This window comes from Nelusetta ayraudi, unplaced genomic scaffold, assembly GCF_046127955.1.
Source record: "Nelusetta ayraudi isolate G7.1 ecotype Tasmania unplaced genomic scaffold, CSIRO-AGI_Nayr_v1 ptg000070l, whole genome shotgun sequence".
Taxonomy (NCBI): domain Eukaryota; kingdom Metazoa; phylum Chordata; class Actinopteri; order Tetraodontiformes; family Monacanthidae; genus Nelusetta; species Nelusetta ayraudi.
The window spans coordinates 1,632,563-1,658,008 of record NW_027466120.1 but is presented as its reverse complement, the minus strand read 5'-3'; the positions used below and the strand labels follow the sequence as shown (position 1 = coordinate 1,658,008).

Sequence of the window (25,446 nt, the reverse complement as noted above, 5' to 3'; positions counted from 1 at the left end):
AAAAGTAATCTAATTACTTCTTGTTTCATAAGTCATCAATTACTTATTACTAATTACTTTAGTTATAAAATATATAAAGTAACAGCTGCGCAGTGATTTGGAATGAACTTTATTAAAGTGCAAAATTTTGCAATTGCAAATATTGCTTCCGTCCTCTTAACATGAGTGAATGTTTGCTCTCTGAACACAAACTGCACATTTCACAGCATCAGTGCCTGCTGCACAGCCCATAGTAAAATAATCTGCCATGTCGTTTTCGTTTTTTTCTAAAATTCAGACATTTTGTGGATAATAAGACATTTTTAGCTTGTATTTTGGAAAAGTAACGGACTCATTACTAAAAAGTCAAAATGATATAATTATGTAATTCTGATATAATTACCAGTTTTGCCATAGTAATCCCAATACATTATTCCGTTATTTAAAAAAGTAGTTTAATACAGTTGTGGATTACTTAGTAATAGATTACTCGCCAACACTGGTGGCCCTGTTGTGAACTCATCCTCCTGGAAGTAACCCACCTTCATTCACCCCTTGACAGCTGGGATAGTCTGCAACAATACCACACACCTGGAACAGTTGCATGGATTAGCAAACATAAATGTCAGTAATGGGGTGAGTATTAATGGAGTATTTGGTGTTTAGTGGAGTTATGGACTCAAGAAAGATGACAAAAATTTTAATGTCTCTTCAGTGCAAAACATTTATTTCTATGCCTTACAAATACTTGCATTCAACAAAAATACATACCACAGTTTTCTTTGCGTGCATGTCAACATCATGTACACATTTACAGCAACGCTGCCCCTACTGGCCCCCTTTCCTATGGCTTTAATACATGACAGGGAGAGTAAGGAAGTACATTTGGAGAACAGTTCACATTATCTACATTGATGCAATGTTTCCATGACTCAAATGGAAAGTCACAAACAGAGAAGAGACTCGTTTGTAAACAGTGTTCTAAAGACTTCAAGTAAGCAGTGGAGTACAATGATATGTGTGGTACAGCACAGTAGACATCTACATTCAGCTCTCTTACTAAATATATTATTTTTGTGCATGATGATGTAAACAAAAGGACAACTCATGAACAATGGTATATAAAATCTGGAAAAATATGCATTTACATTTGTAGCAAACATTAGTCTTCAGAAACAGCTCAACGCTTTGCAAAATACAATATTTATTTTGTCCTAGACTACAGTTCAAGCTATTCAAACATGAAAAGCCCTTGTAAACCAAAATTGTAACATTGCACACAATGCATATGAAACAAAATTACATTGCTGCTGCACGCCACCACTCATTACAGCTCTCCACCTTTTCCAGCCGAAGCATCTTCGGCTGATTGCACGTTCACCAACACGAAACAAAAAAGAAAGATAAACGGCTGCTTCAAGTAAAAAAACAAAAAACAATGGGACAAACTGAGGCATTCCAACTTAAACACACATACCAACACACACGCACGCACACACACAAATAAACATTCTGGTTGTATTCAATTAATAAAATGTACCAACCTGATTCCAAAAAGATGGAATACTGTCAAAAATAAAAGGCTGCAGACATTATGGAAAAAAGCCCAAATTCATATTTTTGATACATTCGTATTCAGTGTGGGTGCCTCCTTGCCTCTGCTCATCCACATCCAAAACATTTCATCCATATGATTGGTACTATGAGCCCATCAGGCTTTCTCTATTTATGCATCAATGTTAGGCCTCAAATCCTAAACGGTTAGAATCAGTCGTAAAGCTTCCTGCCATAGGTCATGTAATGCAAGCCTAAATTCAACGAATGTATGAGGAGTAAAAATAAAGTCTTTATGCCGTTGCTTTCATGTGCAACTATAAATGCATCAGAGTGGTGTGTTGGCTGAAGAGACCATTTTTTCCCCGCTCCCTTTATAGTTTAGAAGTGTGTCCAATTGATTTCACGGCTACAAACAACTTGGACCTGGTGCCTGACGTCCAGATCAAACCTCTGGATGACGGTCAGAAGCTGGCCTCCTGGACAAGTGGTGCTGCAGCTGGTTTGCACAACCATAGGGTTTTTGGACAACCTGTACTGAACACAAGTGGAGCTGGAATCCTTTCGAGCCTTTCAGGTCTCTCAGCCAACACACAAAGCATGGTTGCGATCACTTCGACTGTCGGTTTCTGCCAACATTTCAATTGACTGCAGCTGCAGTGGCTTTGGCAACCTGCCAAATCAGTGCCAAACTTTACTGCAAGAAAAAAAACAACTGCACGTGCCAGTGTTGCGTTGCCTAATTAATATGACAGTAAGTTTGCTCTGTTTGTATATTACTTTGTGATGTAAAAGTGCCTCATAACATTTTCGAAAGACTTAGAACTCAAGAAGAAGATCACATGGTTGTAAAAGACAACAGACTTACTCTTTGGTGTGAATATTTTGGCTTGAAAAAAAAACAAAAAACTTTTGAATGCAGGCAGAAATCTACAAAGCCAATAAGTCCAATCTTAACTTGCGCTGAAACAATCTGGATGGATAAATAGGAAAAACCTCCACAAGGCCCATATTACTTTTTGTTGCCACTGACCAAACTTGAAGGGTGTCTGGAAACGAATGAAATGATGAGCAAATATTTACAAAAAAAATACACAAAAATAAAACATTAAATACATTGTCTTGCACTGTTTTCAACGGAGTATAAGAGGAAAAAGTTAAGTGAGCAGTAGCATTCCGTTGTTTTAAAGGCGGTTATTTGTTTTTTTTTGTTGGATTCTCAGTCGCGATGAATTGCCTCTGACGTCACGATGGGCTACTTCTACTGAAAGGTTCTGGGTGGAGCGACAGATGCTTATTTAAACGTCTACGTCAACACTGGTAGCACACTGATGGCTGGCAGCAGCGAGACAGAGTTTACACTGAAGCTTTAGCTGTTAGGATCCTACTGTGGTTTCGAGTCGTGATGTCAGTCCGACATCAAGACTGCTTGTTCGCTGTCTATTTAAATGAAATACATATGTACAGAAACTACTCCGTTCTATTAAATTGAACGGTTATGCATGGAAATCACAGGGTTATTTTTATATCTACCTGTTACTATTATGCAATGGACAGTGTTCTATTGTTAGTGCATCTCTTACCTTCGGCAGGCTGACTGACTGGATTAAGTTGCTGCAGAAGTTACGACATGTTAGTATTACATTACACAGACGGCAAGCATAGATTTAAGCTCCTGCGCCAGAGTTACCACTAAGTAAAGCACTATATTGGAAGTCTGTGGGCAGGGGTTACTTTGCAACAAAGTGCACGTTTTTGTTTTTACCGACCTGCTTGTTACCGGGCGGTGTTTTGGAGAGGGACTGCGGCTCCCTGGCAGCTCTCTTCAGGGCAGGTTTGGAGGCCTGAGCTCCTCCCTCTGCCCTCTGCCAGTCCTTCTCCGACTTCTTGGAGGGAAGGACTTCTCGCTTGCTTGCGGCTAGGAGCCGTTTCTCCAATCCGGCTGCTTTACACGCACCCGACTCCTTTTTGACGTCTGTCTCAGAGTTAGCTCTAATGCGGCTTTTCCTCACCTGAACCCTGCTGTTGGGGTTACTTGCAGACTCTGGGGTTTGCTTGCGGGCGTTGCCGACAGCCTGCATGTGCCTCAGGTGACTCCTGGCCGCAGAGGGGCTAACGGGGGTTTGGGCTCCTCCCCCTCCTCCTCCACCGCCGCCACCGCCGCCTTGCCCTCCTAGGCTCCTGCCCTCCGTCGAGGCAGCTCTTGTCTCGCTGCTGCTCCTCTTCACCGGCACGCCGGGCCTGGCTCTGCGCTCCAGCAGTGGGCTGAGCCGAGAGTGGCGCTGGTAGGCGTAGGCAGAGCAGCTTCCGTTACACAGTGGGTAGCGAATGTGGCAGTGTGGGCAAACTGGGAAGCGTGAGTGCTGGTGCTGGTGCTGGGCCGAGGCAGGCGATGGGGGGTTGTTGACGGGCGCAAAAGGGAAACCCCGCTGGCTCTGCCGCAGCCCCTTCGGTGAGTTGAGGCGGGACGAGGGAGCCGTGTGAGGCCTGGGCGGGTGAGCTGTGGTGGCGGAGGGGAACCCCTGGGGCCGCGGGCGGGTCCCGGGCGGGCGGCTGCATTCCGCTTGGACCGTTTGGATCTGGAGCCACTCCAGCTGCAGAAGCCTCTCCAGGTACTTCTCCATGGGGCCCACAGGCTTGGGTCGGGGGGCGCCGCGGCCCTCCGTGTGCAAGAAGAGCGCCAGCTGCCGCAGGCTCCAGCTGTTGAAAGGAGGAGGGAGGAAATCTTGATAGCTGAAGCCAGGTTTCTCATTCTCGTCCTCGTCCTCCGCGGCCCCACACGGTCCTGGGAAGTCCGGGGGAAAGTCGTTGCTGTTGATGACCTCGGCGCGAAGGTTGAGGTGGGGCGGCGTGCACGGCGTGCAAGGAGAGGGCAACACGGGCAGCCTCTCCGAGTCGGAGAGGTCGCTGGCGCTGTCCGTGTCAATATCCTTTTGGTTGTAGTGCTGCTGGAGCGCCTCAGGCGAAGGGCCGGTGGAGAGCGCCAGGGGGTGCGGAGACATGTGCCGCAGCCCCGATATGGGAGAGAGAGGCAGGGAGAGGGCGCGGCGATTCTTCCCCATTCCGCCGCGGTTCGGATGCAGCTCGTTGCTACATTTTGACAGGCGCTGATTTTCACGTTTCTCCTCTTTTGTGTAGACAGACAAGTGCTTGCGAAGCTGCGGCTTCATATCTTCTTCTGGGCTGCAGAGAGAGAGAGAGAGAGTGAGAGAGAGAGTGAGAGAGAGCGAGGGAGAGAGAGAGAGAGAGAGAGAGAGAGAGAGAGAGAGAGAGTGAGATGAGCGCAGTTAAAAAGCTGCTGGGGATTTGGGGATTTAGTGCATCTGAATCTAAATATTAGAGAAGCCTGCAAGCACAGTCACACTCACACATACCTGGAGAGTTTGCTCGTGTTCCGTGAAGTGCCAGATTTCATCCTGCAGCTTTTGGACTGCACAGCCTGGAAAAACAATAAATATGGACGCTGTTTAGCTGACAATATATCCTGGAACGTACATACCCTTGTCCACTCCACACGTACATACCATGTCCCTTTAAATCCATTCAGTAAAATGACACTGATACTCAAGCCTTCCCCATTTATAATGCAGAAGGACGTCATTCACTCACCTTCTGCACTGCTGTCACTGTGTCCTTTTCCTGACCTGGTCCCGGAAGTCCATTTTTTATCTGGCTGCCACTTTTCTTCATCTTGTTTCCCTTCTTTGTGCTACGGAATAAATTATTATTTTTTGTCCCAATTGAATGTCAACACAAGACGAGACAGGATCGTTGTGATGTTGCGTGCAAACGAGGCCTACCTGGTTACCATTTCGTTATTTTCGCTAGTTTTGACTCGAATCTTCTCTTTGGATACGACGCATTTCAGTGTCGTGGATGTGGTGCGCTCCTGCATGATGGGCCCCATGATGCAGGTCGCCCGAGAGGACAGGATGCTGCTCGGAGTCCAGCACGATCGATCGGTCCGCTAGCTAAAGAACCGAACCGACATCTCGGATTAGATGCTCTATTCTCAGAATAAGACTAAAACAACTGATTTTGCAAAAAGTGCTGCAATGCATCATGCACACGGTCGTTTCCCGCTGCAGGATCAAATCGTCCCTCGTCTCGTCCCTGACAGCTATTCGGAGATATACGTCTTTTTTTTTTTTTTTTTTTTTTTTAAATGCTTAAATAATCCGTGTGAGAAAACCCATGTTGTTCTCGGTTGTCATTGTCTTCGCCATCAAAAATGCAAGACGGTGCAAACGGCGCATACGCTTTGTTAGCTTGGCTTCCCAGTCAGGTTTGTTTACCTGCTGGCTCCCTGGCTCGCTGCTTGTGTCGAGTTTGGGCATGCGCGGTGCATTTTGGGACATGTAGTAAGTGCGCATTCGACGCCGCTTCACGACCCGCGAGAACGCTTCCGTGGGGGTGCTCGTTGAGATACACATCTGGACGAAAGTACAGGTCAGGGATCGTTTTCACACGGCGCCGGGGAGCGAAGTGGAGAGAAAAGGGAGCTGACGGGCCTGTTTGAGACGCACGCCTCAATCTCCCAGCATGCAACGTTTCGCAACATCGTCCGTCCTGCGCTTCTCGCTTCCTGTCATCTGCGTACATGTCAGTATATCTTCACGGGCAGAGCTCGTCAGTGTCATGCGTGTGTGTTGGAGGCAGGAGAGGAAACGTTAACTTGCAGATCCGGTCGCAGAAGTGCTGGATGTACTTCGTGTTGCACGACAATCGCGAGGCAGCACAGAGTTTTGCCCCCTTTCTTTTTTCTTTTTCTTTTTTTTTAAATGACTGAGCGAACTCGGACTACACGCTGTGATTTTCTCGGACGTTCGACTGCGCACCCGGTGAGAAAACGGCACGTATGATGTCGCACCAACTCATAGTAGGCTTCATACTGTTTTCATCAATGAGGTAGAAACTATGTTATTGGGTGAGACGCATTCTGTCACGTACGCGTCGACGCACACGCCCACTTTTTGCTGTTGCAGCTCCTCTGGGTTTCGTGAAGTCGCCGTGTAAAAGTACCATCGTGATCTTGTCCACAGGAGAGGGAGTCAGCGGCTCTGGAAACATGGACACAGGTTGGTTCATCGGTCATGAGAGAATTCCTTCAACCAGACCTAAAGACCATGTGTCCAGCTCCAGCACTCCCCAAAGACCCTGCATGACAATAAACCTGACTGAGATGCTCCGAGATGACCAGCCCTGTGCAGTGAAGCAGCCAGTTCGCATCCGACCACCGAGCCTCAGAGCCCCGCCTCCAAAGGCAAAGGAGCTTCATCAAAGTCCCTCTTATGAACCGGCTCCGAAACCCATCATCAGACAGCGCTCGCGCTCTCTGCCCACGGCCACACAGATGACGACGAAGAAGAAGAAGCAGTGTAGAAATGTCGGTGTGCGTTTTGTGGACTCTTTAGGGGTGGACCTGGAGGACATCAAGATTTTCAAAGCTGGTGAAGATCCCTTTATACCGCACCATGTCACCTTTCGCTTGCTAATGGGTGCAGAGTTGGCAGATGGAAGGCATCTGGAGATATCTCTGCCCTATATGAAGCCAGTCTTTTCCCAACAGCCTGGTGACCAGCCTGGATTCCTGCGTCGTCTCCGTGACTGCAAAGTGTGCTTGGAAAGGGTCTTGTGTTTTGAGTTGGGTGTCATTGGAATCACCCATGTTATCAATTTGGGCTTTAAGAAAGACGTCACGGCACGCTACACATTCACAGAGTGGAAGAGCTGCACGGAAGCGAAGGCCTCTTGGGTGTCCACCATGTCGAAGACCTGGGAGGATGGAGAATTGAGTTGTGATACATTTCGCTTTCACCTGCCCGTTCCTCCATACCTGCAGCCAGGAGCCGTGTTACAGTTCGCCATCCACTACAAAGCCTGCGGAGCTGAATATTGGGACAACAACAACGGACAGAACTATAAATTGGTTTGCCATAACTACAAATTTCCTGTGCCAAAAGAATGTGAGGATAGTATGGTGCATTTCATGTAGGGTCACTTTAAGCTTATCAGCTGATCAAGACTGACTGGCGCTTCTTTACTTGTTTGACTTGTGCCAATAGATTATCCAGACATTGACTGTTCACTCACGTGACAAACCAGCAAAACACTAGTGCACTTTTACCCAATGCCAACATTAACTTCACCGTTAATATTTTTCACAATTGCACAGAATTATTGTATTGTCTTGTTGGTTTTTTTGAATATAAAAACTGCACTAATATTTAAAAATCTGAAGTCAATGAGGCTTTTAAAGTATATTGTCGAAATCGAGAAAATACAAATAAATGTCCAGGTTATAAGTGTGGTATTACATATAGATATCAGGTTAACACAATAGAGAAGTTCTTTCTGTTGATTGAGTCCTCTTTATATCCATTTTGCACTTTTGAGACATATATTCATCATTTACACGTGTTTACTCACATTTTGTGTAACATCGTGGATGCTTTTTTTTATATGGCACAAAAATATGTTTGTCTCTTAAACAATAAAGCACAATGACTTCACCTTGCATGTGCACCTTTATTTGAATAAATAAGAAGCCTACAAATGATTAGAATATGATTAATTACAGTGTTGTAACCTCTTACTGATGAATAACTCAAAATCTCGAGACAAACAAATAAAAACAGATATGGATCACCGGATCAACAGTAACAGTATATCTTTCAAACCAACAATGCAAATATTAAAAGACAGGCAAATTAAACAAATCAACAAAAACAAAATTAAGCAAAGAAAACAAATAGAAACAAATAAAGAAATAGAGGAAAGAACATGTAAAATCATAATTATAAAATAACAAAATTATTTAAGGCATATTCATTTCAAGTTCCGAATTTAATTAGTGTGATTATCATCGTGGGGCAGATTATTCACAGTAGCAGAATTCTGTAACGATGCGTTTCCAAGGGGACCCTTATCAATGACGGACCTGCCTTGGACATCTTATTAGGAAATGGTGTAACGAGCTTGCGCGGTTTCGCGCCGTTTTTTGTGACTCACGGGTTTGCACAAAGTACACTACCTAACGTCACAACTACAATTTCAGCAAAATACGATTTTTTTTTCTTTCTTATTGTTACTCACGTTAAGCTAACGTCATTTAGCCGGCAAACGAAACTTGAAGCAGTTAGTTGAGGTAATCTTGAAACTGACATTATGCTAACGTCCGTTTAGCTAATTTGAGAAGGTCTCGGGGTATTGAAGGAGATGATCAACGTCGTTTAGCTTGTTTGGTTGGTGTCCAGAGTAAATTCATTGTAATGTAATGCGTTGCATAAAGCTTACATCTGACTGGCTAACTGATAATTGTTCAGTTACCCACCCGTTTAGCTGACCTCGAATTACAGTTGCCATTGATTAATTTGGATGAACTAGTTGAAAACACAGCAAGTGTGACAAAACTGTCAAATTAACTCTCGTCATTTGAATGTTGACAAATGTATTACGTAGCTTTTGACACACTGCACATTGTCTTCTAATGTAGTCATTTTCGTGACAACAGAAGTCAATCCTTTGGATAAACAAAGGTTTTAACTACCAGGAGGGATGGCCCTGGGCAAGGACACTCAGGTCAGACTCAGTAAACTTGTAACCTCATATGTAAATAATCAGTTTATCCATAATAATCAACAGGACTTTTATGCTTATTCGTGTGCAGCTGGAGAGCGTCATTGATGAGGTGCTAAAGACTGGCAATGTCCAATCCCTGCATGAATACTTGGAGGGGGACAAACCTGAATCGTCGCCCATAAACTGTTCCCAACGGTTTCTCACAAAGCTGGATCAATTCATTAACAGAGTAAGTTGTAATCTTGCAAGTTTACCAACATTCCTCAGTCATCCCTTATTGTTGCTTAATTGTACCTCTACTGTCTGTGTTAGAGTTTACTCCAGAGAGATGGCATGTCTGCAAATTTAGGTCTCGCCGTCCTGCATAAGTTTGGGAGTAACCTGAAGCTTCCTCGTGGCTGCCAGGGTCTGCCTGGAGTTATAGCCCAGGGCCTGCCCAAAATGATAAGTATACATCCTAAGAGACTGTCTAGCACCTTCAGATAGATGTTAATGGATCCTGTTATTGTGCACATGGTGCAGTGGTTTGACAACTGCAGACAGCTGTGGGAGGCGTGTGGTCCACGGTGGGATGTGACCCTGTTAAGACTTTCAGAGTGTTACTTTGATACACTAATGGTGAGTTTTTGGTTTTGTTTTGTTTTTAACAAGCACATATTTCTTAAAAGTTCCTGAATGTGTGCTACTCTTTCTTGTACAATTAAAACTTGTCTTCTCCTGTCTTACAGGTGGTTCATGAGTCTTGCAAAGAAGGTGCATGTCTACTTTATTTGTGTTCTGCTGTATCTTGATTTATTTTCATATTGACTTATTTTGATAGTTGAATAACTTTTAAATCTAACAAACTTTGAAAACAATATATGCACCAAATGACAGTGAATCATCTTCACATATTTATCTTTACTCTAAACTCTAAACATTCTCGAAGAGATTTTTCTTAAGTAAGACATTTTCAGACAAACATTTTGTTTGTTTATAAATTAAGTGTTGCTTGGACTTTATCTGAGATTAAGTTCGGTGCCAAAAAAAACAATGGCTTTTTGTGTTGTTTTTTACAGGAACAGACCAAATCACAAAGCTCTTCTTCTACCCCATTGCTCGTTTAGTAGTTGAACCCGGAATTCACATCCTGATACAAAAAGAGGTTAAAAGCGATGTTTATTATGATATATTTGATCATTTATATTGTTTGCCTTCAATGTTTTAACAACCTGTTGATATTTGTACAGGCTCTCCGTAAATTGAACTTCATTCTGGGTAAAATGCCAGCAAATCTTAAAAAGAATATGAAGATGGCGACATCGCAAGAAGCCTCTGATATCCAGTATGTCATGTTAGCTTCACATTTTTTTTATCTACTTTTATACTTTCAGAATTTGAAATATTGATTGCTTTTTTTGTTTGTTTGTTTGTTTTTACAGGGTTAAGATGGCGCGTCACATTTTGGACTGTGGTGGTAAGCTTCTTTGCAGAGTAATTTATTTTACATAGAGACAAGATGACAATGACTGTTTTTGCTTGTGCCAGATTATGACTTTCAGACAGCAATGATTGAAGCATTCTGCAGAATTAACACTTCTGATCAGAGAAAGCAATTAGCCAATAGATGGTTCAGCTCGGGGCCTGTGAGCAATGCTTTCATCAAGATAAAGGACTCTGAGTTTGAGACGGTAATGTTTTTCTTCAAATTAATCCAAGTGTATCATAGCCACATCTCATTTATATTGACAAGTCAGCAGCTTCACTACTGGAACGCGTAATTATTCTTTCTTTTTTTTTTTTTTTAATTCTTGCATTTTAGGATTGTCGCGAGTTTTTAAACTTTGTCAATGAGATGCAGGGTGGCAGAAGGAGGTATGACAACATTCATAGCACACCTCAAACACCTCAAAATATACCCTTTCTAGAAAATATTGTTGTATTGTTGAATGGGTACTTGTGGGGTAATTTTTTTCAACTTAATAAATGCTCGTAATTAAATAACAACAAAGCAAATGTGGGATTCACATTTAATTGCGGCTTTTGGATTGACATAGTTCCCCTTTTTACTGTAGAGTGCATTCATACCCTTGTCTGGCGGCCTGTCTGGATCGGTATGAGGTCAGTATTAGCTTAGTTTGTTTTGGTCAAATAAAATAAATATATAATACTCTAAATAAAAATTCAACTCCTGTGCTCATAGTGCAGTTATTTTACCAATATACACTTTTTTCATTAGCAAGTGTTAAATTGCTGGTATTGTGTTAAAGATGATTGTCCCCTACCCACAAGTTTGACAACAGAAGTTCTAACTGTGTTGTGGTTTTCTGCTTTAGCTATTGAAACCCGTGGATGAGGACCTGAAAGAATTTTGGGTTGACTTCAACCTTGGAAGCCACAGCATCTCCTTCTACTTCTCTTTGCCTGGTGAAGAAGTGCAGGTACAACAAATCATTTTTAAATGATAAAAAAAAAAATGCATTACTTACATAATTAATGAAGTCTCTCTTGTGTGGTTTTCCCTTGTTGTAGGAGAGCAAGTGGGAAACGATATGCATCACTGAAAATGAAGTTCAGTGCTACACTGTCAAAGGTTGTTAGAATATAAGGAGCGCTCTGGTTTTTTGTGTGTGTGTTTTTTTTTTTTTTTAAAACACCCTCAGCCCTTTACTTCCAAAAACCCTTTAATTTCTCCAGAGGAATGCAAGAGACACGTGCTGCGGCTGAACCTGTCAGAAGTCGTGGTTGTGGGAGAAGTGGAAGGCTCAAGTCTGACTTTGTACTTCAGCACCACCCTGAACATCCAGCAAGCTGCCTCTAGTGTCTTTGGACAGAGGAAAAATACAGTAGGGCAACATAAAGCTAACCCCCCCCCACACACACTTAAGGCAAATATTCTTCATTAGATTAATTATCCAGAAACATTTGTTGCCGGCAGGGCTTTGTTGGAAAGACAAGCACAGTTAAAACTACAGTTAAAATTCTCTCAGAAGAGAACAGTTCTCAGGTAATCCATTTTATATTGTATATCCCACAACCTCATTTTAAATGATCAGTTGTGAGAACGTCACTAGCAAGGCCGAATGCCATGCGTCTCGATGTGTACTGCATATTGTGTTTGTGTTTTAATGCAGGTTGTTCCAGAGAGTCAGCTGTCTCTTGGACACAGTGAAAAAAACGTATTGCCTGCCCAGTCTTTACCTGTACAGGTAAAATGAAATAATAAATGTAGCTCATGTGTTTAACTCATTGACTTTACTGTAAAAACTCTCTTGGTCTCCCCATGCTTGTGCTTTTTTTCCTCAATGATTTAAGCTATATCTAAAAAAAATCTACCTTTAGAATTGAGGGTCAAGAAAATTGTATTTGATTGATTTGATGTGTTTTATAATTCATCTTGATGTGTGAAATGCCCAACTTTGCTGAACACACTATAAATGTACTGATAGTTAAGGTGATTTTTCACCCAGATATCGGCACCTGCAAAGATGAGAATGTCAGAGTCGGTCATCGTCATCAGAAACACTGCAGGAAGTGAGCCTAGTGCTGGTGAGAACAATTGTTTTTTAAATTATTTATTTGTATTTATTTATTGTGGTGCTGTGTAAAAGTTTGTACTGCAACACTGCATTATTAAAACACACTTAAAAAAAATTAGTGCATCCTTTATTTTTTGTTTATATTTTTCCATGACAAGAAGAAAACAGGCAACTGAAAATGCTTTGGTGCAAACAAGTAAACAAACAAACAATAACAAAACAAGGAATAAAATAATCTGATATAATCTGATATCATGCAAACCAGTGAGTCACTCAGTTTCAGTTCAGTTTTCAGTCCCATTTGTGCTGCAATCAGTAATTTTCTGTTACCTGTAGCTTCAATGTGCTGCGACAGAATTGCTCCAAACCAACCAGAAAGACAGGATGAATAAGTACACCGCATTTTTTGCAGCAGTGCTTACAAAGTGCCAACCGTGTTATGTTTTTCCCTCTTGTAAATGCTTCAGCCAAAGGCAGCGGGAAGCCGGCTCTGCAAATGGTTTCTGCATGTGATGAAAGAGGCAAACCTCACCGCACAAAGGTTACAATGCCTAACTGCACAATGACCATTGGCACCGCAGACAAGGTTTGAACAAAACTTAATGCAGGCCATGCAAGGTGGACCACACAGTTAATGTAAGGCTGTAATAGGATAGATGCTTTTTTTTTTAGTTCTGTGTTACATTTGTCCTTCTACTGTTTGTTCCGACAGAACAAACCACAGCAAGACAGATTAAATCTGGTTGGTGCTGCACCAGGAAGAGAAGAGTCTCCAGGTAGTGTGCTGCTTTGACAACTTATGACGATTACAACTATTGAGTTGGTCCAGCGGTATTATTCCACTGCTTATTTTTGTTGTTTTTTCACTTATAGAGTTTGACTTTGTGCCTGACACTCAAACTATGGCCTGGAGAAACGGGTAGGTGAAATGAATCTTTATCACTGGGTGTTCCAGCTTTTATTTGTGACTACGCTGTGAAGCTAAACTTGTTTGTTTTGTTTGAATCTTCCTTCCAGCCATCACAAACTGTCAGTTTCTGAAATGCAAGTGATGCCAACACAGAAAATCAGTTCTCACCCAAAACCAGGTATGCAAAAAGTTGTTTTGCCAGCTCAGAGATGGCACAGAAGGTATTTTTCACTTGCAAGTTTGGTTGAATTGCATTATTTTCTTCCTTTAGATCCACCTCTTTCAAATTCGTCACTGCAGCAATGTCAGTCTTTGAGCAAATCCGCCTCAGCGATGATCAGCAGTAAGCAGGCTCACAGTGAGCTCACTGCACAGCGCTTGCAGCAGTTCCTCGATCGCAAACAGCAAAGTCCTTTGCAAGAGGAGCCATTTTCACTGAGGAAAAATTCAAATATCATCGTGAAAGCTAAAGACGCTCCCATTGCACATACATCCAAAGCGAAGCAGACAAAGGAAAATGTCCCAGTTAGAAGGAGGAGAAGAAGCCGGACGCCAAAGGAAGAGGACGGTTGTCTTGTCAGTGCTCCTAAAGCTCCGGCATCCAAAGCTCTGCAGGAGAACAAGCCACCTGAAGTGAAGGCAAGAGCTAATCAGGACCTTTCAAGCAAAGAGAAGGTAAATTAAACAGCACAAAGAAACTTCAAGATATTACATTTTGTGATTCACTTTTCTAACATTGTTTCTTTTTTTTAGAGGGATGCAGAACTTGCTGGCAACATGGTAAAGTTTATCTCAAGCCGCTATGAGAACTCGGGTAAAGAAACTGCTCCCCAAGCCTGGAATCAGTCTTTTGCCACAAGGTGAACACACACTATACAGTAATAACAATGCTTTTCAGTTGCGTGTTGTGCTGTTGTCGGCAAATGCAACTGCATCGCCTGTTGACTGTTAACTGTCGTGTTTTTGTGACAGGCCAGTTTTCAATTTGGGCTGGGCATCGACCACTAAAGTAAGTAAACATTTTGTTGTGGCTATCGTGTCTTTATTTCTACAATTGATGAGAATAGTGTTTACGTAATGAACTGACAGTCACTTTTCCTTTTTGCTTAGAACGACGTATCTGGGCCTCAGAGCTGGAGGAAATGTCAAAACGTAGCCGAATCAGGATTTTCAAATCAAAGGTTGTGTGAGTTGTTGTGAACGAAGATATAACCTGTATAACCTGAACTTTCACAACCAATCAGTTGGGAAAGTTTCCTGAAAAATAACGAATGTCTGTTTTTGTTGTACAGAAAGAGTCCAGTTTCAGTCAACACAAGTAGTGGGGTGAAAAACAATTGATTGATCATTCCTTTTGCTTAGATGTACATCACATTGCTACCGCGTATTTATAGATCCAAGTCTGTTTTTGTTCCCCTTTAGAAAAAAGTTAAGACCACCACAAACACCTCTGCTTTGCCATCAAGGTAGGTATGGACGTTGAGACTGGGTAATGCATTCATTTTGCAAAAGAAATTGCAATTGAAAATAATAATCCAACAAATATTGATGTCTCATTTCATGGCATTTTATTAACAGTGGCATCCATGACGCCTCAGTTCCACTTAACTCTTCAAAGAAGGGACAAGCTGTGTGCAAAGTATAATAACCTCATTGTTTCATAGCATTTTGTTTGCATTATTTTTGCCACATTTAAGGCATGTATGTTCATACAAATATAGATAAACATTTCAAATGGAAAAAGTGTTTCTCAATAAATATTCAAACTTGTGATAGAGACTCTCTGAAATTAAAATTCAATGTTTTGGTGGGTTGTAGGAGAAGCGGCATGTAAACAAGCATCTCTTCAGTGACACAGACACTGCAACGACGGACGTCAGCTGGCTAAGAGAGACAGGAAGAGGAGCCAAATCCAGAATTATAAAATATTCCAGACGCACAGCAGCCAGGCCCAAAGCCGTTTCACCTCATACCTCATGTACCTCACTTCACTGTAACCAAAAGTTTGTTTCATGTATTTGAATATTTCCATGTGCCTAATAGTATTATCAATATTGTCTACGCAGATGCATCCTCAAACTTAGACACATTGTCTAAGAAATCTGAGAAGACCAGTGCTAAACCCAAAATGGTGAATCAGCTTTTATATTGTGATTTTTAAACTATTACTTTGTGGATCCGTATGTGTTGTAACTGGTCGTCTTCCTTGCGTGCAATACTACAGTTAGCCACAACGTGTCGTTGCTGTTCAATTTATAGAATCCTTGTGTGAAACAACGAACGGAGCCCGCCTTGCCGCGTACGGCCGGCAGGGGGCCCCGAAGAGCTGCAGCCGTCACCAGGAAGAACTACAAGGAGCTGGATACTGACAGCAGCCTCTCAGAATTAGAAACGGTGCCTCTGTCTAAGGCAAATACTCTTTTATATACTTTTATCTTTCATTTAAAAAAAAAAATGCATATTGCATATTCACTTTTGAGCCCAAACATTTGATGGGCATTTTGGAATTGCTGCTATATATTGATTAAATATGTGTGGTCTTTATCTTCGAATGGCTCTACTTTTCCACGGCTCTCACATGAAGGTGGAGAAAAGGCATGAGGTCGGACAAGCCAGCAAGAAAAATTCCCCCAGCAAACAACCGACCAAAAGCTCCATCAAACCAGAGAGCAGCAGAATTGAGTCAAAGCAGCAACATTCTTCAAAGGTAGATCAACTGAATGACTGCGCTGCCAATCTGATCCATGTTATGCTGCATCTGAATGCTGGTAAACGTTAAGTAAAAGTATGTGTACAACAGTGGTCACCAACCTTTTTGAGTCTGAGAGCTACCTCATGGCTCCTGAGTCATATGAAGGTTAACCAGTTTGCTACGCTCTACTGTAAAAACAAACTGTCTCAGTTGTTATTATAATAATAATAATAATAATAATAATAATATTAATTTAAAAAAATGTAATTTTTGAGACAGCTTAACAAGTTGTGCTATTTTTCAAACAGTCTTTGTGGGCTACCTGGTGCCCATAGGCAACATGTTGGTGACCCCTGGTACACATACTCTTACTTTAAAGTGAAATGTATAATTGTAATATCTGTGTAATGGGACAAGCATATTTATTAGATTTTTTTTAAATTAAAACAAACAAAAAACAAAAACAGACAGCACATTAATGTTCCAGATCATTATTATCTGTGTTTTGCAGGGGAGGAATGAAAAGTTGTGTCCAGTGGTTCCAGCTGTCAAAAAAAAAATCACCACCTCTGTACAGTCAGCAAACACCTGCAGGAAGCTGGTCAGCAACGATGAGTCCAATTTGAATAAGACATCTAAAGTAAAGGTGGGGAAGGGACAAAGTGGTAGTAGGTTTGTCACTGATGCAGCTTGTAAATGAAGCTGATTAAATGTTTTCCAGTTTTTATTAATGAACATGAAGTCCATCGTTTCTAGTTGAGTTTATTGAGTGTTTTTTTTTTTTAATTGTTTCAAAGTATAAGGGAAGATTGTGAAATTAATTGCAAGATATTCTAGCGATGAAAGTACAATGTGATTGCACATTGTGCCAAATAGCTCACTCTTAATTTCTTTTCTCTGTGGGCTTCAATTGTTTTTTTTGTCTCTTTCTGTTTTTCCACCACACAATCAGGGCAAAATGGTCCCTGAACTTTCAAAGCCAAACCAGGGAAAGGTACCCCCCGCAAAAGAACAAAAGAGCATGTTGAGGGATACCTGGGCTCATGGCCTGACCTCTTCATATCTGGCCTCTCCTTTCATGGAGAAGATGAGATGTAAGTCTGGAGAGTCTCTCAACAACTCGAGTGTCCAACGACTGTCATTTCACTCATTTGACTGAAGCTAATGTTTATCAGATAGATTGAAGATAGATTGAATCACGGTATTATTATTATCATTATTATTATTATTATTATTATTATTATTATTATTATTAAAGCAAACTCAGTCATTCACAGTCTTTAATCTTTACATAACAAGTGCAGAAGTAACAAATGAATGCTGTTATGTTTTGATGCCTAAGAAGAGCATCTTCAGTAAATATTAATGAAGTCCCAAATAATCCCACATAGGACAAAAACATATGTCAGACGTGTGTGGGGGACATTCACCGTTAATGAACCTTCTGAACGTACATCCGCTTCTCATTGTATTTTCCTGATCACTGCCTTCGTAAAGAGGCTTTACATAAATGACCCCGTTGCTCTCTTTGGCTCTTAATGTAAATTGATATGGACAAAAGCATGTGTACATTGACCTTCTCCTCTCTGTCCAACATCTGAAGCCAGCTGTGTGAACATCTGTGTTATTTTTGACCCCGGCAGCTGCGGAGAGGTCAGCCCCAGCCTTAGCGCTGACCTGCTCCACTCTCCTCACCCCAGGGGGATCCCCACTGTCTGCCTCCCCCAAACTGACCCGCCAAGACGTCCCCTCTCCCATCCGGCCGCTGCCCAGCCCTCGCTCCGCACTCAGCTGCAAAGAGAGCTTCAAGCCCACGTCCTTCTTGGCTGCAGAAAAGAAGCACAGCTCATCCAAGACTCGGACGGCCTCTTCCAACCCGAGTCTTTCCTCACTCACCCCCAAAGGTCAAATTCCAGTCAGAGCTGATAGAGCAGAGGTAAAGCAGCACCTCTCTGACACCTTGACTCAGCTCTTGTGTTCTTGCGTGGGCCCGAGGTCAAAGGTGAAATCAGACACTGGATCTTAAAACAATCCTCCATACTTCTCCTTTACCTCCGTGTAGGACCCTGGGCTGCAACGATCAGTTGACGTGATCGATTACGTCAACAACATAAATTTGTAGACGTGAAAATCGAAGCGTCGACATGCGTCACGTAAATGACATGCCTATTTGTTAATTAATTATCAGCCAACATGAGTACATAATACATTTTTTCGCACGTCGGAAAATCAAGGAACAAGCTTGCTTAGCGAGCAATAGTTCACTTAGGCGTGTTTGAGGGCCAAACGTTTTTGTCAATAGTAGCGGAAGAAAAACTCCAGCGGGAACTGGACGGGGCAGTCCGTAATGTAAAGGTTCACACCGACATCTCCCTGCAAATGGAGTTGCGTGGGTACACAACGCAAATGCGTACTTAGGGCCCCTCTCAATACTAGCATTCATACCGAATTGTAACATTCTTTCACTTATCACTTATCAACTGTGTTGTTTAGTGCATATTAATTCCATATTTAAGTTGTAAGAATTGATTTATTAACCGGTAAACATTACATATAACCTTTAAATTGTGAATTAATACACCTATGGTATTTTACGTTGAAAAATGTAACATCTATTTCACAGATAAATGCTTTGTGTGTCATCATTTTTGATATATCAGTTTAAAAACGTATGTTGTCCGAGCACAACAGTATAACACAGGTGTGAAGCTAAAGAAGATAGTCGTGACTAATCGAATTATGGAAAAAATAATCAATAGATTAGTCGACAACAAAAGTAACGGTTAGTTGCAGCCCTGCCTAGAATATCTTTAACATTTTCAAGTGTGCGTGCCAGAGTTCTCGTCCAAGGGAGCCGCAGTAGGCTTGACGTCTTTCAGCGATCTGCACTCCTTAACGTGTGTTGGCTGTCACTGACAGTGAGGTGGTAGTTATTAGATCACTGGGGCCCTTCACAAAGTCTAACCTAGAATGCAGGGAACGAGGTTTGCCATCCAGGCAAGGCTGGTTGAAATTCCCAGAGGAGCTGGGTAAATGTTGGGGGGGGGGGGGGGGGGGTGAAGGGCTAGTAAAGAGGTAGGCAACACTCATTTAGAACTTTTTCATTAGTGAAGATGACTTTTGTCAAACTAAGTCATTTTAAATTGGGTCAGTGACATCAGTCTGCGGGCCTGTTTTTAGTCCCATAAATGTGACTCATGTAATTAAGGAGTTCATGTTGAAATTGCACATCATTAGTTGAAATATTGTATGAAAATATTATATTGAAAATGGGTCCCAATTACTCCATTTGATCCATTTAGAACATAATGTATCCTCACAGCCCATCATCAGTTCCTCGCAGGGCATTTTAGGAAACGCTCTGATCGTTTTGCACTCCCATCTATCGCAGACGTGGTGAATACGTAACCAGCTGCCCTGCTTCTTAATTACTGTGACATCAGTTTCTCTCGCCGCCCCAGCCTCTTTTTTTTTTTAAATTTGTTTCCAGATGTTTCCGGTCCGTCAGCCTCGGCCCTCGCCGCCTCGATCTGCTCGGCGTGTTGTGCCCCTCCTGACCTCGACGGTGGAGAAGCCCCACCTGCTCCTGACGTCACGCCGTCCGTTCCCCGAGGGACGCACCGACCTCAGCAGCCCGCGTGGTTGTAGTTCGCCGTCCTCGGCGACTCAGGTGTCGCTGAGCCTATCCTCCATCCGCTCGCTCGGCTCTGGGAGCTCCGCGAGGGACGTCTCCGCCCTGGCGAGAACCAACACGGTTGTGCCGGCCTTGAATTGATGCTCCGACTTTGCGTTAGTTTGGTCCTCAGAAGAAATTAACACTTTTCTCTGCATTCTGTCAGAAATCTCCACCTTCAGATGCAGCGGTTCAGGTGTCGGGGCCTCCAATATCAGGTACAATACAAAATATTGCATTTTCTCAATAACATAAATATATGTACCACGTAAACCAATTGGCGAACTCAGAAGATGAACTTGTGGTTGCCGCTGCAATTGAAAGTGTCTGAAGAGTTGCTGCTTGTTGCAGGGCCCAGTCGGAAACGCCGTATTTCCACGTCCAGTGATTCTGAGAGTGAAAAGAAAGAGCAGAAAAGAAGCAAGATGAGAGGGCAGCGTTCCCCTGTGATCAAACCGAGGCGGTTGTTTAAAGCCCGTAAGACGCATTAGCATTATTAAATACATCACCTTTGAATTCTGTCTTTAGGAAACTTTTCCTAATGCACCTGCGGAGAAAAGTTCATTTTACGCACCTTGCTTTTTTTCCCACTTGTTTGTAGTCACTGAGGTGTGTGCCGGCACCAAAGTCACCCAGGTGATGTCTTCCTCACACACCAGCTCTGGCAAATGGGGGGCCGAGTTGGACGGTGACGCGGACATGAGTGAGTGTCTGGAAACTCCTGAGGTTGCTGCGAAGGAAAGTAATCTGTGCCAGCAGTTCAGCTCAGAGATGAACAAGAAGTTTGTGGTGAGAGCACGCACAAGTATGGAAGTAGTCACCATGGCGTGCGAACACACACACACACATACATACGTTTTAGTTTTTTACGGAATACACCAGACTTGGTATTTTTTCAAAAACAATCTGAATTGTCCCTTACGTGGCTGTAAGAACGTAGCCAAAAGTCTCCTTTGTGTTTGATAAAACGTCAGATTTGATCTCCATTCAGCTTTTCTTTCATGATGGCAAGCCAGTGGCTCTTAATGAACCATGATGTTGTTCCCATTCACCTTCAGAACCGTTGTAAGATGGTGGAGGTTTACAACAAGCAGTCCCTGAAGACCATGCAGCAACACGTTTCCACCCTCAACACGGAACTCACCAAGTACAGGTCGGTTGCTTTCCTGTCCTCTTGCCACACTTGCATCTACTTTAAGGAATTAAAATGGCAACGCTAATTGGAATTCAGTGATACACATTGTTGCCTTTCTGTTGCTAAACTTGTTAGAAGATACAGTTGTAGGCATTGTGTTGCAGTGAGAACAAGGATACGATCCACCTGCTGTGCTGTTTGTCTGTGGCAACACTGGTTATAGTCACAATATTCTCTAGCAGTATATGTTTTATGTAACTACTGTTTTGTCACACTTGTTGTTGTTTTTTTTTCAGTTTTCACTTCACTTGACTGTCTAACAGCCTCCTCTCTGTGCAGGACCCAGAGCCTTGAAAAAGTTCTGGTGCTCCTTCAGGATGAGATTCACAAACTGGAACATAATGACACTGTGCTGAAGGACATGGAGAAAGATCTGACTGTACATCACTGCCTCTTCATACGTCTTGCTGTCCTCTCACTTTCATACTGTCTCTGGAAATGTATTCATTTGAAAAATACTGTCACTATTTTTGATTTGGACCCATACTTATTACTGGTGCTTGGGTTTCCCTGACGCAGACATCCTGGAAAAAGCAGAGTGTGACGTTCCACACTCATCAGGAGCAAGAAAACAGCAGGTAGAATTTCTGTGTTTGCTGGAGCAGTGAGTCACATTGCTTGTCTTGATACCCTTCAGTCACACACTAATGGATCCAAAACTACAGGCTAGTACTGTTTTATTTATAAAAAGGCCTACACAGTCATTTATCTTTCTCAGCAGAGATCAAAAGAAGATTAGCTGGAAAATAGACACTCTTTTTTCCTGAGGCCTTTCCTTGCATCACAACTTCCCAGACTTTTGGCCAGGACTTTTAATGGAACATGTTTCTGGTGCACTGTCTAACCAGATACTGCTTGTGCTGGTAGCAAAAGGCAGTTGCTGTTGACTTCGTAAGAGAACTTAAGAACACTGGCTCTGGGTCCGTGGCCGCCTTGAACAGTGTTGTCCTGAAGAGCATTTCACTCTCCTGATCACGGCACACGTTTTTTGTTGTATTTTATTAAACATGTTAATTATATGCATTTTTAATAACATATTTTTTTTTAATCATTGACTGATTTTATTTTTTTATACAGTAATTGGGAAATGTGTTGTGTGCCATTGCCCATCACTGGTTCTGAATATGTAGTCTTTAGTCAGTGTTTCTGCTCCGACCCTCCGGCACAGTGAGTTCTCCTTCACGTCATCCCTCTTCCTTCTCTTGTCCTGCAGACGCCACCTCCTGAAGAAGGCCCTCAAGAACAACGTGTGCCACCACTTGGAGTACGAGGAGAGCCTGTTCACAACACAGGTCGGGTCCTCCAGCTTCCACTTCACAGCTCACATCTAATATGCGCCTCGCCTCGCGCCGCAGCCCTAAAGCCGCGCCTCTCGCTAACTGTCTCGTTACGCCAGACCGAAATAGAGACAAGTCACAGTTTTGTTTTTTGAACGTTTTCTCTGTGGAAAAACATCACCTGCACCTGCCAGTCTGTCGCTTGGGTCATTTTCTGGCTGACTGGACTGGACGTGGCGGTGTTCTGCTTACCTCGTTGCCCCGTCTGTCAGCTCGTTCCCCTTTTGTCCTCACTGACTCATTCTATGTGCTGTGCTGCACTGCACTGCACGCTCTTTTTCAGATGTGTGCGATAAGAAAAGACATGAAGTCAGTCCAGGACAGGCTCCTCACTCAGATGGTGAGTGGAGTCGACACATTTGGCTCTTCAGCACTGACCACACCTCAACACTTGTGCTTTTTTTTTTTATGTCCCCGTCCGTCTCTTGTACACAGAACAATTATACTAAAGAGTGTGTATGAATGTAGGTTTTTTTTTTCTGACTTTCTTTTTGTTTTTGCACCTTTTGCAGCAAGAGGGGGAGATCCAGAGTGTGAAGAGGGGACTGCACGCCTTGTTCTTCCCCTGACGGACTTTTCAGTTTGACCAAAGCCACGTGAAGGTACCACAGTTGATGCGAGGTCGTTTTACCACAACGGGGCACACGAAATCTTTCATTTAAAATTGGTTCGCCTCGTTCCAGGTTTTTCCCGGTTCTGCCTAATGCGTCTTGTTACCGTTTGTTTAACTGAGAATGTTATTTAATGTCTATTTAAGTGTAATATTTATTCTTCTCCTGTGAAATATATTTTCCGTAGTACGCTGACTTTTTGTCACATCGGTTGGAACGCTGTAAATCTGACTATTTGAAAATGTTGAATACAGTAGTCTTTAAATACATTTGTCATCCGGTCCGACCTTGAAATAAAAACACTGTGAAAAAACCAGGTGAGCCATTCTTAAAAAAGACCTTGTATTTTGAAGGACAAGTAGTGCTTACAAAGGTATTTCTCTTTTCAGTGAGGATGTCGACAGTCCCATTCAGATTGACATACTGTATGTACAGTTGATATCAAACTCCAAGCCTTCACCACCTCCCCAGACTCTACAGTCTTTACACAGTCCAAGTGACACATTATTCATCAGCTAAGAAAAAGTGAAGATGGTCACATGCACAACCTCCTCCTCCTCCTGATACATCCACCCGAACCGCCTTGTCAATCAGGGTCCATTAAATAGTACAAAAGAACTAACAGACTGAATGGCAATATTGATTTGTTTAAAAAAAAAAACAAAAAAAAAAACAACAAAAAAACACTTCTGCTCTCGCACAGAGAATCAGAAGCTCCATCGGAGTCCTCATCCACGTGGCGACCTGTAGTCTCCAGGACACACTGTCGCCAAAAAAACATTCCCATCATCCTCTCTGTGGCGCCCTCGCACGGCTGCTGTGGCGCCGGAAGAGTGAAAAGATGCGCCGAAGGCATTTCAAAATAAAAAGAATGGAGCTTCGGGCTCTTAGAGCTGTCGCGGCTGAGCAGGGTGTCGCTGCGTCAGAAGGAGAGGGGGGGTGGGGGGGAATATCCCCAGCTCAGCGTTTCTTCACAGAAGAAACTCCCCTTGGCTTCCCGTCACGGCCGGTGGAACCTGGAGAGACACAGCAGACAGACGGGACGTGAGATCGGAGGTGCCTTTGCCGTCCCTGCCGAGTCTAATCACGTTTGGGAGGGCTATTTTTAGCGCACGTCCCGACCAGGCGTCCCTGTGGGTCAGTGTTACAGCGCCGAGCAGAACGGAGTCCCCTTTCTCCCTCCCTCCAATCCCAGCATGCTTTGAGCCAAGGACAGTGCGGCACTCCATCATCGGCTCTCGGCAGCCTCCTCCGGGGGGGCGCGGCCTCTCGCGGCGGCACCACCCCTCCCCCCCTCTCCCTCACCCCTCCTCCCTCCTCCCTCCGCCCCCGCCCGCTGCCAATCTATCTTTAGCCCTCTGAGTGGAAACCGCTGGATGAGCTAAATTTAGCCCGCTGCCGCCCAGAATAGAGCCTGCATGTGTGTGTGTGTGTGTGTGTGTGTGTGTCCCACCCCCCAAATAAAAACACACGACATGCAGACCGGCCACTGACCTCGTTAGGTGCTTGCTGGAGGCGTGCACTTCCATCTCCGTGCTTTTAAACTCGTTCAGCTCTTTCCGAATGGCAGCCTGGGGGACAGGTCACATGACCAGCATCAGTGCATGTCAGGATCAGTGTTGACGAGTAATCTATTACGAAGTAATCCACCACTGTAATTAAACTACTTTTTAGTAACTGAGTAATGTAAAGGGATTACTGTGGCAAAAATGGTAATTATATCATAATTACTTTACCAAGTAACCATTCCATTACTTTTCTGAGATACTTTGCAAGCTAAAAATGTCCTATTATTCACAAAAACGATGATGTCGCAGATTGATGATGCAGCCGCATGCAACATCATTGATATGCAACGACGCACCAAAACAAGCATGGCGGCGGCAAAAGAAAAAAACAGCGATCGCGTTTGTAGCTGGAAATACAAACATGACTTTGAGTTCATCGTGTCTAAATCAAAGAATATTGTGGTTCGTTGTATATTATGTGCAGGAAACAAGACGTTTTCGACTGTTACTTTATCTTTATGTAACTAAAGTAATTAGTAATTGATTACTGACGAAACAAAGTAGTTAAAGATTAGATTACTTTTTAAGGATTAATCAGTAGTTGGATTACTTTCATGACACAAAGAGTTTCAGGAAGTGTAACAGGTTATGTAATGTGTGTGTGTGTGGGGTTTTGGGGGGGTGATGAGGTTTGTCACGGGGCCGACGCGGACACACACCTTGTCAGCTGCCGAGAGCCGCGTCCACGGCTTGTCCGCCCGCCTGTCGTAGTCCTGAGCTTTGGCCACCTCCACGTAGTCACTGAAGCGGATCAGAATCTTTCTGTCCCGCAGCTCATCCACTGTGGGCCGCTGGTTGAGCTGCAGCACGGCAACAACACAAAACAAC

At 43.2% G+C, this 25,446-nt stretch overlaps 4 protein-coding genes across 8 annotated transcripts in view; 2 read left to right on the top strand and 2 right to left on the bottom strand.

Annotated features, from left to right (window-relative positions):
• Positions 1–689: 689 nt before the first annotated feature.
• Positions 690–5,838, bottom strand: fam217ba (family with sequence similarity 217 member Ba). The gene is made up of 4 exons (XM_076042324.1): positions 5,334–5,838; positions 5,143–5,242; positions 4,908–4,972; positions 690–4,716 (listed from the first exon to the last, which is right to left on the bottom strand). The coding sequence occupies exons 1-4, from the start codon at positions 5,438–5,440 to the stop codon at positions 3,264–3,266; spliced, it is 1,725 nt and encodes a 574-aa protein (XP_075898439.1). The 5' UTR covers positions 5,441–5,838; the 3' UTR covers positions 690–3,263.
• A 205-nt stretch (positions 5,839–6,043) lies between these two features.
• ppp1r3da (protein phosphatase 1, regulatory subunit 3Da) lies at positions 6,044–8,043 on the top strand. The gene is made up of 3 exons (XM_076042336.1): positions 6,044–6,177; positions 6,227–6,374; positions 6,576–8,043. The coding sequence occupies exon 3, from the start codon at positions 6,602–6,604 to the stop codon at positions 7,526–7,528; it is 927 nt and encodes a 308-aa protein (XP_075898451.1). The 5' UTR covers positions 6,044–6,177; positions 6,227–6,374; positions 6,576–6,601; the 3' UTR covers positions 7,529–8,043.
• Positions 8,044–9,601: 1,558 nt separating this feature from the next.
• sycp2 (synaptonemal complex protein 2) lies at positions 9,602–23,357 on the top strand. 4 transcript variants are annotated; one of them, XM_076042313.1, is made up of 42 exons: positions 9,602–9,732; positions 9,843–9,867; positions 10,173–10,258; positions 10,344–10,438; positions 10,536–10,570; positions 10,642–10,784; positions 10,916–10,968; positions 11,169–11,214; positions 11,430–11,534; positions 11,626–11,686; positions 11,791–11,939; positions 12,032–12,100; positions 12,228–12,302; positions 12,564–12,642; positions 13,100–13,218; positions 13,345–13,408; positions 13,506–13,551; positions 13,650–13,720; positions 13,814–14,217; positions 14,296–14,402; positions 14,515–14,551; positions 14,653–14,723; positions 14,835–14,868; positions 14,965–15,008; positions 15,121–15,181; positions 15,361–15,520; positions 15,609–15,673; positions 15,802–15,951; positions 16,127–16,249; positions 16,746–16,880; positions 17,187–17,328; positions 17,878–18,170; positions 19,725–19,988; positions 20,074–20,125; positions 20,259–20,384; positions 20,509–20,696; positions 20,966–21,060; positions 21,382–21,481; positions 21,622–21,680; positions 22,316–22,394; positions 22,723–22,779; positions 22,952–23,357. In XM_076042313.1, the coding sequence occupies exons 1-42, from the start codon at positions 9,607–9,609 to the stop codon at positions 23,006–23,008; spliced, it is 4,350 nt and encodes a 1,449-aa protein (XP_075898428.1). In that variant the 5' UTR covers positions 9,602–9,606; the 3' UTR covers positions 23,009–23,357. The 4 variants fall into 4 exon arrangements, 3 of the variants coding, with proteins under 3 accessions (XP_075898428.1, XP_075898427.1, XP_075898426.1); XM_076042312.1 differs by having other exon boundaries at positions 21,382–21,530; XM_076042311.1 differs by having other exon boundaries at positions 21,382–21,542.
• A 336-nt stretch (positions 23,358–23,693) lies between these two features.
• Positions 23,694–25,446, bottom strand: part of phactr3a (phosphatase and actin regulator 3a) — a 32,423-nt gene continuing 30,670 nt past the window's right edge. For both annotated transcript variants that reach the window (XM_076042326.1, XM_076042325.1), the window contains exons 10-12: positions 25,278–25,418; positions 24,545–24,621; positions 23,694–24,066 (exon numbers count right to left, since the gene is read on the bottom strand). In XM_076042326.1, coding sequence (XP_075898441.1) covers positions 24,051–24,066; positions 24,545–24,621; positions 25,278–25,418 — 234 coding nt within the window. In that variant the 3' untranslated portion in view covers positions 23,694–24,050. The remainder of the gene's footprint in view (positions 24,067–24,544; positions 24,622–25,277; positions 25,419–25,446) is intronic.

Bases quoted from the DNA above. Each gene is read 5' to 3' on its own strand.
- ppp1r3da (XM_076042336.1), top strand. From the start codon at position 6,602: ATGGACACAGGTTGGTTCATCGGTCATGAGAGAATTCCTTCAACCAGA.
- fam217ba (XM_076042324.1), bottom strand. From the start codon at position 5,440: ATGGGGCCCATCATGCAGGAGCGCACCACATCCACGACACTGAAATGC. The intron at 5,243-5,333 runs GTAGGCCTCGTT...TTTATTCCGTAG, and splicing joins AATAACGAAATGGTAACCAG to CACAAAGAAGGGAAACAAGA. The intron at 4,717-4,907 runs GTATGTGTGAGT...CTCTCTCTGCAG, and splicing joins AACACGAGCAAACTCTCCAG to CCCAGAAGAAGATATGAAGC.
- sycp2 (XM_076042311.1), top strand. From the start codon at position 9,607: ATGGATCCTGTTATTGTGCACATGGTGCAGTGGTTTGACAACTGCAGA. The intron at 13,219-13,344 runs GTTTGAACAAAA...TTGTTCCGACAG, and splicing joins CCATTGGCACCGCAGACAAG to AACAAACCACAGCAAGACAG. The intron at 14,724-14,834 runs GTTGTGTGAGTT...TTTGTTGTACAG, and splicing joins TCAGGATTTTCAAATCAAAG to AAAGAGTCCAGTTTCAGTCA.